General features: G+C 47.7%; 1 protein-coding gene across 3 annotated transcripts in view; it reads left to right on the forward strand.

Moving 5' to 3' along the window:
* Positions 1 to 12,318, forward strand: part of LOC144691117 (T-cell surface glycoprotein CD3 delta chain-like) — a 78,714-nt gene that overhangs the window by 49,253 nt on the left and 17,143 nt on the right. For 2 of the 3 annotated variants that reach the window (XM_078559194.1, XM_078559190.1), the window contains 2 exons: positions 997 to 1,049; positions 1,675 to 1,879. In XM_078559194.1, the coding sequence (XP_078415320.1) occupies positions 997 to 1,049; positions 1,675 to 1,734 (113 nt within the window). In that variant the 3' untranslated portion in view covers positions 1,735 to 1,879. Of the gene's footprint in view, positions 1 to 996; positions 1,050 to 1,674; positions 1,880 to 10,733; positions 10,752 to 12,318 lie in introns of those variants that run through there. The other variant, XM_078559214.1, reaches the window with a different exon arrangement.

Below are 12,318 nucleotides of genomic sequence, written 5' to 3' on the forward strand. Positions count from 1 at the left end.
AGGGAGCACTGCACTGTCAGAGGGTCAGTAATGAGGGAGTGCTGCACTGTCAGAGGGTCAGTACTGAGGGAGTGCTGCACTGTCAGAGGGTCAGTACTGAGGGAGTGCTGCACTGTCAGAGGGTCAGTACTGAGGGAGTGCTGCACTGTCAGAGGGTCAGTACTGAGGGAGTGCTGCACTGTCGGAGGGTCAGTACTGAGGGAGTGCTGCACTGTCGGAGGGTCAGTACTGAGGGAGTGCTGCTCTGTCAGAGGGTCAGTACTGAGGGAGTGCTGCACTGTCGGAGGGTCAGTACTGAGGGAGTGCTGTACTGTCAGAGGGTCAGTACTGAGGGAGCACTGCACTGTCAGATGGTCAGTACTGAGGGAGCACTGCACTGTCAGATGGTCAGTACTGAGGGAGTGCTGCACTGTCAGAGGGTCAGTACTGAGGGAGTGCTGCACTCTCAGAGGGTCAGTACTGAGGGAGTGCCGCATTGTCAGAGGGTCAGTACTAAGGGAGTGCTGCACTGTCAGAGGGTCAGTACTGAGGGAGTGCTGCACTGTCAGAGGGTCAGTACTGAGGGAGCACTGCACTGTCAGAGGGTCAGTAATGAGGGAGTGCTGCACTGTCAGAGGGTCAGTACTGAGGGAGTGCTGCACTGTCAGAGGGTCAGTACTGAGGGAGCACTGCACTGTCAGAGGGTCAGTAATGAGGGAGTGCTGCACTGTCAGAGGGTCAGTACTTAGGGAGCACTGCACTGTCGGAGGGTCAGTACTGAGGGAGCGCTGCACTGTTGTGTGGTGTCAGTTGGACTATCATTATCACATTGCTGTCTGTGCGAGTTTGCTGTGTGTAAATTAGCTGATGTATTTCCGACATTTCAGCAGTGACTGCACTTTGAAGCAGGGTTTCCATTGGCTGGGAGGTGCTTTGGGATGTCCTGAGGTGGATATTGGCTGTGGAGAAATTCAAGTTTTTCTATCTGATTGATGAAAGTTGTATGTTTTTCTACAGCTTCTGATCGGCAAGCCCTGGTCCTGAATGATGAAGCTAATCCTGTTTACACAGTAAGTGAACACTCTGGATTGGGAACCCTGTCTTGATGTGGATCTCTGAACTCTGTCCAACCACAACTAAGTTTCAATGGAGAGTCCAAATCTTCTCCCAATGGGTGGTGAGGAAATGTACCACTGGGTGTGGTACTGAGCCCAGGAGAGCAACAAGATCCCAGGCTCAGATTGTGCTCTCCCTGGTTGTGGGTGCTCAGTCAGATGGACAGTGAAAGTCCTCTCACCCAATGTGTTGTTTAGTTACGGAGAGGGAAATGCAGCCAATTCTCAACAATCAGCCCCACTCGAAGTGTATGAGGGGTGAGGTTGGTTTTTAGGTTAAGGTTAGGAGATGGGAGTTAGGAGATGGTGGTGGGGGGTGGGGAGTGGAAGATGGGAGTTAGGAGATGGTGGTGGGGGGTGGGGAGTGGGAGATGGGAGTTAGGAGATGGTGGTGGGGGGTGGGGAGTGGGAGATGGGAGATGGGGGTGGGCGTAAATCCCAAGGAGCTGAATCCTAGATCGAGTGGGGCCTCCAGTTTAAGAGGGAGAGAAAATTCTGTGACATTCCCAAAACCTGATTGGTTGTTTATTGAGGGATCTGTAATTCCAGGATTTTGAACTTCCTTCACTTTTGGTTCCAGGGAATTCAAAAATTGGACAGACAGGAATATAGCGAATTGGAGCACAGGAGCAAGAAATAAATGGATGCACATCTGCTCAGAGAGACACTTCCATCCGACCCGACCTTCAATATCAAAGCTGCTTTGCGAACACCCCAAGAATTCAAAAGTCAGCCTAACCCCATTGGGAAACTATGGCCCAGTCATAGTGGGGGTGGGGGCGGGGGCGGGGGCGGGGGTGGGGGTGGGGGCGGGGGCGGGGGTGGGGGTGGGACGAGGGTGGGGCAAGGGTGGGGCGGGGGTGGGGCAGGGGTGGGGGCGGGGCAGGATGGGGCGGGGGTGGGGGTGGGGCAGGGTGGGGCAGGGGTGGGGGTGGGGCAGGGGTGGGGCGGGGGTGGGGCGGGGGTGGGGCAGGGTGGGGTGGGGGCGGGGCAGTATGGGGCGGGGTGGGGGTGGGGTTGGGGCGGGGCGGGGCAGGGTGGGGTGGGGGGCTGAGCAGGGTGGGGCGGGGGCGGGGGCGGGGTGGGGCAGGGTGGGGTGGGGGCGGGGCAGGATGGGGCGGGGGTGGGGGTGGGGGTGGGCGTGGAGGTGGGGGTGGGGATGGGGGCGGGTGTGGGGTGGGGCGGGTAGAGCTTTAAAATGCGACAAGCCATTCAAAAATACATTGACTTTGGTACGACCGTAAAATGTGTCGGTGTAAAATTCCGCCCACAGTCTCCTGTCTGTTAACAGCAAAGTCTCTATTAACTACCTGTAACTATATACAGATATACAGTCATGGGTACAGGCAAGGAACTATCTCCTAGTCTGGGTCTTAACACATCTCTGGCCAACACTACACTGACCCTAGCTCTGGCTCATGTGCCTTATTACTTCACTATGTGGGCAGTCCCCCATTAACCCTGTATATACCAGACCCTTATACTCCCGGGGCTAGGGAGGGTAAGTAGGGTTAGGGGGAGGGAGTGAGGGGGGCTTGGGGGTAAGGAAGGGTGGGGGGGGAATGAGGGGTTGCAGGGGTAAGGAGGGCTGGGGAGATGAGGGGGGCAGGGGGTTGTTGGGGTGGGGTTGGTTACAGATCGTGTTCCTTCACTGTCGCTGGGTCAAGATCCAGGAACTCCCTCCCTAACAGCACTGTGGGTGTACCTACACCACAGGGACTGCAGCGGCTCAAGAAGGCAGCTCACCACCACCTTCTCAAGGGCGATTTGGGATGGGCAATAAATACTGGTCTAGCCAGTGACACCCACATCCTGTAAATGAATAAAACAAAGGGTAATGAGGTTTGGGGGGATGAGGGGGGCACAGGGAGAGTAATGGGAGCAGATAGAGGGGCTGGGAGGGCATGGGTATCCCAGATTAGGAGACACTAGTGTCAGCCTCTCCCCTCCCAGATGAACCCCCTTTTCCCTCCCCACTGCCCCAGCCTGAGTATCAGTATCAGACAGTGGCCCCTCTGGAGTTAATAAAGGCAACAATGCAGCTTTGAAATGAAGCAATGATTTTCAGTGTGTAGCAGCCTCAGTTAGTCCACAGCTCCTGCTGGATAGTTTTAACCTTTTCAACAGCAAATAGAACAGATGGAAACGGTAGCTAGGAAAAGGCTCTTAGTTCCAAATTGTGTCCCAGCACACCGGGCCCTGGGTGTCACTGGGTCCTGGGTGTCACCGGGCCCTGGGTGTCACCGGGCCCTGGGTGTCACCGGGCCCTGGGTGTCACTGGGTCCTGGGTGTCACTGGATCCTGGGTGTCACTGGGCCCTGGGTGTCACTGGGTCCTGGGTGTCACTGGATCCTGGGTGTCACTGGGCCCTGGGTGTCACTGGGTCCTGGGTGTCACCGGGCCCTGGGTGTCACTGGGTCCTGTGTGTCACTGGGTCCTGGTTGTCACCGGGCCCTGGTGTCTGTAACTCCCCCACAAGCTGTAATGGGTCGGGAGTCCAGTCATTCATGAGGACAGGAGGAGATGGTGAAGGTTGTGCCGATTTACAGACCTCTCTCCCAGGATCTGGACCTTAGTTAGACTCTGCGATTGCGAGCTCTCTGTCACTGAGCCCTCAGACTGAAACACAGCCGGAGATGGAAAATGAATTCAAACTGACTCAAAGGCAGAAGAGTTTGAGTCTTTACTGCCAGTGTCCACTGGGAATTTAAAAACAGGTTTTATTTAACACCTGCAGTTTGGTCAGATACACCTTTCTTACTAGAATCACAAACTTTGTCTCTCTGGTTAAACTTCCTTCTATTTTTGATAATCTGTGTGTAACTGTCGATAAATTGTTAACATGCAATAAACTCCTGCTCCACTTTCTAGGTGAGATTTCCTTGACTCTTTCGTTCTCTCTTTTGGTGTAACTTCAGCAGAATGTCTGTCAATCAGAGGAAATTTCTCAGAGTGAACTCAACACTAAACATGTCCAATAACTGGATAGGGCCAAACAGCAGTTACCGGTCACAGGGGCTGTGACCTGCTCTGTACTGGCTCTGGACAGAGACACCTCGAGCAATGATCAGGGAACATGAGGGACAGGGTCTGTGAAGTGATTCTTATCGAGGGATGTAAGGTAGTTAAAGGAATGAAAAAGTGAGGTGAGAGTGACTGCCCTTGACATCAAGGCAGCATTTGACCAAATGTAGCATCAAGCAGCCCTAGCAAAACTGGAGTCAATGGGAACCAGGGGGAAAACTCTCCACTGGTTGGAGTCATACCTAGCACAAAGGGAGATGGTTGTGGTTGTTGGAGGTCAGTCATCTCAGCTCCAGGACATCACTACAGGAGTTCCTCAGGGTAGTGTCCTCGGCCCAACCATCTTCAGCTGCTTCATCAATGACCTTCCTTCCATCGTAAGGTCAGAAGTGGGGATGTTCACTGATGACTGGACAGTTACAGGATAAACTTTGTGATTGAGGAGATCAACCTCAGTTAAGGAATCATTACAGTTGTAAAGGGGGTTGATGGGATCTTTTTAGTGAATTAAATTCAGTTGAATGATCAACATCACCTGTAAGGATTTTGTGTTAAATCCCAGTTATGTAATGTCATGTGTTAATATTGAGTTCCTGAGTGTTGGAGGTGTGTTCACGTTTAGTAATAGTTGCAGGATGTGTTTGAGAAGCCTGTTTTTTAAAAACGTACAGGATTTCAGATTTATGAACAGAAGCAAGGACTATAAAACAAGGAAGTTATTCTAAAGCTGGATAAAAAGCTGGGGTCGGCCTTAGCTGGAGGATCGTGTTCAATCCTGGGGACCAGACTTTAGGAAGGATGTCAAGGGTTTGGAGACATTGTGAAGATTTCCCAGAATAGGACCAGGGATGAGGGACTTTGGCTTTGTGGAGAATCTGGGATTGTCCTCCTAGAGCAGAGAAGGTTAAGAGGAGATTTGATAGAGGTGTTCCAAATTATGAGGGGTTTTGAGAAAGTAAATAAGGTGTTTTGACAAAAGTTTGGTATATTGGGTTATTCACTCTGTAGTTGCAATGAAGGAAAGGAGATTTTCAGGTGATGGAAGGTTTTTAGTTTTACTAAGACCAATTTCACACATTGAGAGATCTCCTAATGCAACACCACCCAATTCTCTTCATCATCACAGAATCACAGAATCTTAATGGCACAGAAGGAGGCCATTCGGCCCATCATGTTTCCCAATGCAGCACCATCCAACTCTCTTCATCATTATTTAACCATAGTGTCTGTTCCATGTGATTCTCTCTCTCTTTGTGACCAATTCCCTAAAATCAGACACTAAGTTTGCCTTTTGCAAGTTGCAGTTTACCTCTTTGTTCCAACTCTTACAATTTAGTCATTTTCAGAATTTAGTTTTTCCAAGTTACCCCAAAAATCACTGTGACATTTCCCTGTCAACCGACAGGAAGGTATTTTAAAATTAAACCAGTCAAATACCAGAAGAGAACAAATCGTCCCAGAGTTAGAAAATTGGGAAAAAATCTGGAGAGAGAAAGAACCAGATTGAAAGAGTGATTTGTCTTCACCCATTGTACCACCATGCCAGGGGGTCAGGGCATCAGAGTGTTCACATCAAAGTGTCAGTGTGTCAGAGCCAGACTGCCAGTATGACCTCATTCCCTGTGACTGGCTCCTGTGATCTGTCGTCTCTCGTACCCAAGGATGTAGATTGTGTAGGGGATGTGTGGTAAGATGAAGGCATTGTGCACTCCTCCAGATTCAGCATTGACATGACCCCAAACACTGCTGTCAGCTCCACCCTCACATCCCGTGTGAGTACAGTGCGGCACGGAGAGTTCCTTTCATAAACTGCCGCCCCTACCAGGCTCCTTGACGAGCGGACGTTCAGGAGGAAGAGGGTTAAGAAACTTCATGTACTCTGGGTTTGTCCTGAGAGAAAAAGTACATCTACCAGAGCCCAAAGGATTTTAGACCTGGTGTCCATTAATCTGGTTTACATTTTAAATAATTCTGGTTTTGCTGAATTACACTCAACTCAAGAACTATTATTTAGAAGTTGGAAATTTTAAAAATTATTTCTTGGGATGTGGGCATCGCTGGCTGGGCCAGCATTTATTGCCCATCCCTATTTGCCTTTGAGAAGGTGGTGGTGAGCTGCCTTCTTGAGCCGCTGCAGTCCATGTGGTGTAGGTACACCCACAGTGCTGTTAGGGAGGGAGTTCCAGGATTTTGACCCAGTGACAGTGAAGGAACGGTGATATATTTCCAAGTCAGGATGGTGAGCAGGGTCTATCTGCCTATTGCAGGGACTCTCAGGGTGTGTGGATGGAGAGTCAGTTTGTGGTGTTGGAACTCTGACATCCCATGCTTGTTGCTGGAGAGCGGTGACCCCCCCTGTAATGAGACAAACTGCACAGAGGGTTTGTACCACGGCAGCTGCCATTGTAAAGGGGAGGTGGGGGAGGGGAGCCCCGCCTGTGCTCTGACCTGATTAGACTGAAGTGAGGTGGGTGGATAAGACACCAGAGCAACTCATACAGAGCAAGATACAAAAACACACATTTTAAACAAAGACCCAAGGGTGTCAGTGCTGGTGCAGCCGGATTCAAATTCAAGAGAGAGACTCAATGAAGACACTGGGATATTGCTGGAGATCTTATTGTTGACATTCAGGATTCCTTCTCCTGACTGTCGTTGCAGCATTCCCGGAATTGCCATCAATAATATTCTGTCTCCCCGGCTAATCCTCAGGAACAGGAGGAGTCCGCTCAGTCCCACTGTGTATAGGAAGATCCAGTCCACTATCACCCACTGCCTTTCCCATTTACAAAGAATTAGCCAGGTTTACAGCAGGAAATCTGGAACTTTCTAAAGGCTAAAGCAGAGTTAAAGATCTACAGACCCTTTTATGGGTCTCAGGATATGAAAATGTTATTAGTTAGTAATAGTTATACTAGTTACTAATTACTTTTCAGAATAAAACAAAGCTAAACATCAGGTTATGGTTTTCTATTGCTTCCCCCCCACTGCCTCACTCCTGCCTACTTGACCCCTCCCTCCCTCCCTCCCTCATCCTCCTTCACTTTAGCTACTCTTTTCCTGTTTAAATACTTGTAGAAGCTTTTGCTGCCTGGTTTTATATTTCTTGCTATTTTTATCTCATACAGTAGGGAGGTCACGCTGGGGTTGTATGGAACCTTGGTGAGGCCACAGCTGGAGTACTGTGTGCAGTTCTGGTCGCCACATTATAGGAAGGATGTGATTGCACTGGAGGGGGTGCAGAGGAGATTCACCAGGATGTTGCCTGGGATGAAACATTTAAGTTATGAAGAGAGGTTGGATAGACTTGGGTTGTTTTCGTCGGAGCAGAGAAGACTGAGGGGCAACCTGATCGAGGTGTACAAGATTATGAGGGGCATGGACAGGGTGGATAGGGAGCAGCTGTTCCCCTTAGTTGAAGGGTCAGTCACAAGAGGACATAAGTTCAAGGTGAGGGGCAGGAGGTTTAGGGGGGATGTGAGGAAAAACCTTTTTACCCAGAGGTTGGTGACGGTCTGGAATGCGTTGCCTGGGAGGGTGGTGGAGGCGGGTTGCCTCACATCCTTTAAAAAGTACCTGGATGAGCACTTGGCACGTCATAACATTCAAGGCTATGGGCCAAGTGCTGGTAAATGGGATTAGGTAGGTAGGTCAGATGTTTCTCACATGTCGGTGCAGACTCGATGGGCCAAAAGGCCTCTTCTGCACTGTGATTCTGTGATTCTGTGATGTGATATTCCTATTTCTCTCTCTTTATTATTCTTTTAGTCAATCCTTTTGTTGTTTCTAAAACTTTTCCAATCCTCTGGCCTATTGCTAATCGTTGAAGCGTTGTATGTTTTTTCTTTCAGTTTGATTTCATCCTTAGTTAGCCACAGATGGGGCATCCTTCTCATAGGATCTTTATTTCTCAATGGAATATATCTTTCTTGAGAGTTATAGAATATCTTCTTAAATGTCTGTCGCAGTTTCTCTACTGTCTTACCTTTTAACCTATTTTCCCAGACCATTGTAACCAACTCTGTCTTCATACCCTTGTAATTGCCTTCATTTAAGTTTAATGCCCTTGTTTCAGATGAATATTTCTCACCCTCAAACTGAATGTGAAATTCAACCATGCTATGATCACTCTTACCTAGAGGATCTTTTACTGTGAGGTTATTAATTAATTCTGTCTCATTACACACTACCAGGTCTAAAATAGTCCATTCCCTGGTAGGTTTCGCAACATATTGTTCTAAGAAGCAATATTCCAGTCCCTCCCCTCCCTCATCCTCTCTCTTAATCCACACCCATCCCTATCCCTCCCTACCCCCTCACCTCCTCCCTTCCATGTCATCCCTCCCCTTCCTTTCCCTTCTTCCACCTCCCTTCCCCTCTCCCACCCCTTCCTTCCCTCTCCCTCAGCTCTCCCTCCTTCCCCCGCCCCTAACCTTTCCCTCCCCTTCAAATGCCCACTCCCATTCCCTTCCCTCCATTTCTTTATCACCTCTCCTCCCTCTATTATCCTCTCCCTCACCCTGCCCTCTCCCTCACCCCACCCTCTCCCCCCACCATCCTCTAACTCCTCCCCTCCCCCCACCCCTCTCCCATCCCATCCTATGCACCATCCGCTTGGCGATGAGAATGTCTCAGTGTTTAATCTCTCCACCATCGGTGGCTGTGCCTTTATCAGGCATTCATTTATGGGAAAATCCCATTCGACAAATTTATCCAAGTTTTGTTGAGAATGTAACTGGTAGGGTAGATAAAGGGGAGCCAGTAGATGTAGTATTTCTAGATTTCCAAAAGGCATTTGATAAGGTGCCACACAAAATCATAATACACAAGATAAGGGCTCATGGAGTTGGTGGTGAAATAGTAGCATGGATAGTTAATGGACAGGAAATGAAGAGTAGGAATTTTCGAGTTAGCAGGCCGTGAATAGTGGAGTGCCACAAGGATCAGTGATGGGGCCTCAGCTATCTACAATCTATATTAATGACTTAGATGAAGAGATAGAGTAATGTATCTAAATTTGCTGATGATACAAAACCAGGTGGAAAAATAAGCTGTGGGGAGGACACAGAGAGGCTGCAAAGAGATATAGACAGGTTAAGTGAGTAACAAGATAGCAGAAGGGTCGTAATGGAAGGAAGTGTGAGGCTACTCACTTTGGTTATAAGAATAGAACAGCAGAATCTTTTTTAAAAGGCGAGAATCTTGTAAATGTTGATGTTCAGAGGAACTCGGGTGAACACATACAAGGCTATTTCACTATATCCCCATAGTGGACTTCCTAGCACTGCCTCCCTGGACATCATCACATTTGAGGTCTTTTCCATCATCCTAAACTTTCTTTATCCTGGGCAGCTGAACCTTTGATATTTAGAGATTTGGGCGTGCTTGTACAAGGAGCACAGAAAGTTAGCATTTAGGTGCTGAAAGCGATTAGGAAGACAAATGGCATGTTGGCCTTTATTTCAAGGGGACTAGAGTACAAGAATAAATAAATGTTGCTACAGTTGTACAGAGTTTTGGTGAGTCCACATCTGGAATACTGTGTGCAGTTTTGGTCTCTACATTTAAGAAATGATATACTTGTATTGGAGGGGGTACAGGAAAGGGGGTACAGACTAAATTAGTCCCTGGGATGAGGGAGTTGGCCTATGATGAAAGGCTGAATAAATTGGGTTTATATTCTCTGGAATTTAAAGAATGAGAAACGATCTCATTGGAAAATAGAAAATTCTGAGGGGTTTTGATAGGGTGAACGCTGGGAGATTGTTTCCTCTGGTCGGGAATCTAAAACACGAGGTCACAGGCTCAGGATAAGGGGCCAATCATTTAGGACTGAGATGAGGAGAAATTTCTTCACTCAAAAGGTTGTGAATGTGGAATTCTCTACCCCAGTGGGTTGTGGATGCTCCATCGCTGAATACATTGAAGGTTGGGATAAATAGATTTATGGTCTACCGGGAAATCAAGGGATATGGGGAATGGGTGGGAAAGTGGAGTTGAAGCCCAAGGTCAACCCTGATGGTATTGAATGTTGGTGGAAGTGGCTTGATGGGCTGAATGATCTACTCCTGTTCCTACTTCTTATATTCTTATGTTCAACTACTTCAGCCCTAAGCTCTGGAATTCCCTCACTAAACCTCTCTGCTTCTCACTCCTTTAAGCTGCTCCTTAAAATCTACCTCCTTGGCAAAGCTTTTGGGAGCGCAGTACCAGCATGGAGCTACACCAAATGGACTGCAGCGGTTCAAGGAGGCGGCTCACCACCACCTTCTCAAGGGCAATTAGAAATGGGGAATAAATGCTGGCCCAGCCAGCGACACCCACATCCCATAAAAGAATAAAGAGCATGTAGCTTGGTGTAAGATTTTGATTGGTCGTGCTCCCGTGAAGCACCTTGAATTGTTGTACCAAGTTAAAGGTGCTATATAAATGCATGTTGTTGTTGTAATGTTAGTGGTTGAAGAAGGTTGCCGCTTTGGAGACGCCACAGATTTCAGGTATGGCTGGGTGAATGAGATTATGCAGAAAGGGAATTTAACCCAGTTGCTGATATTGTGAACTAAGTCACTCACTCCTGGAATCCCACTTTGATCATTTTCTCCTTTTCCTTTCCAGAACTTGTTTCTGCAGTAGGTGAGTTATCAAGAACACATCACAGATTTCTCTCAGCTAAAGAAATCCTGATATCTGTCACTTTGCTAAGTGATGACCCAAGATCGCAACGATTTATAAACAGGGTGAACAGCAGCAATCCTCACATGGAGCAATCCCTGTGTTAACACCTCCTCTACTCATCATCAATATCTTGTTCCTACACTTCAGTCCATTGCCAATGATCCTCTTTCTGCCAAATGAGCTGCTGGACGAGGTCAGAAATCTGATTGAAATCGGGTTCACCCACATCATAATATGCTGGTCACTTCCTCAAAGAACCAGAATAGAATTGACTCAGATCCCTTCATTTCCCTCCCATTCATTGGCCCTTCCATCTGGAGCCCATCCTCACTCAGCTAATAACATAAGAAATAGGAGCAGGAGTAGGCCATTTGGCCCCTCAAGCCTGCCCCGTCATTCAATAAGATCATGGCTGATCTGCCCCAGGCCTCACTCCTCTTTCGTGCCAGCTCCTCATAGCCCTCAACTCCCCGATATTTCAAAAATCTATCTCCTCTTTAAATACTTTCAGTGATCTAGCCTTCACAACTCTCTGGGGTAGAGAATTCCAGAGATTCAGTGCCCTCTGAGAGAAGAAATTCCTTTGCATCTTAGTTTTAAATGAGTGTCCTCTTATTCTGTAACTATGTCCCCTAGTTCGAAATTCTCCCACCAGTGAAAACATCATCTCAACATCTACCCTGTAAAAGCCCCCTCAGAATCTTGTACGTTTCAATAAGATCACCCCTCATTATAATGAATAAAGGCCTAACCTGTTTAGCTGTTCTTGATAAGTCAGCCCCTTCAGCCCAGGAATCAGCCTAGTGAATCTCTTTTGAACTGACTCCAATGCCAGTTTATCCTTTCTTAAATACGGGAACCAAAACTGTACACAGTACTCCAGGTGCGGCCTCACCAATACCCTGTACAGTTGTAACAAGACTTCCCTATTTTTAAACTCCAACCCCCTAACAATACAGGCCAAAATTCCATTTGCCGCCTTAATTACTTGCTACACCTACATGTTAACCTTTTATGTTTCATGCACTTTAACACCCAGATCCCTCTGTGCTGCACTTTTTTGGAGTCTCTGTATATTTAAATAGTAGTCTGCTTTTTGATTTTTCCTACCAAAGTGCATGACCTCATACTTTCCTACATTAAACTTCATCTGCTAAGTTCTTGCCCACTCACTCAACCTATCTATATCCCCTTGCAGATTCCTTATGTCCTCAGTACAACATGCCCTCCCACCTATTTTTGTATCGTCAGCAAATTTGGATACATTACACTCTGCCCCCTCCTCCAAGTCATTCATATAGATAGTAAATAGAGGCCCTAGGACTGATCCTTGTGGCACTCCACTAGTTACATCTTTCCAACCTGAGAAAGATCCATTAATCCTGACTCTCTGTCTTCTGTGTGTTAACCAATCCTCAATCCATGCTAATATATGACCCCCAATACCATGAGCTCCTATCTTGTGCAATAACCTTTTATGCGGCACCTTATCGAATGCCTTCTGGAAATCCAAATACACAACATC

Source organism: Cetorhinus maximus, chromosome 2 (genome assembly GCF_964194155.1).
Source record: "Cetorhinus maximus chromosome 2, sCetMax3.hap1.1, whole genome shotgun sequence".
Classification (NCBI taxonomy): Eukaryota; Metazoa; Chordata; class Chondrichthyes; order Lamniformes; family Cetorhinidae; genus Cetorhinus; species Cetorhinus maximus.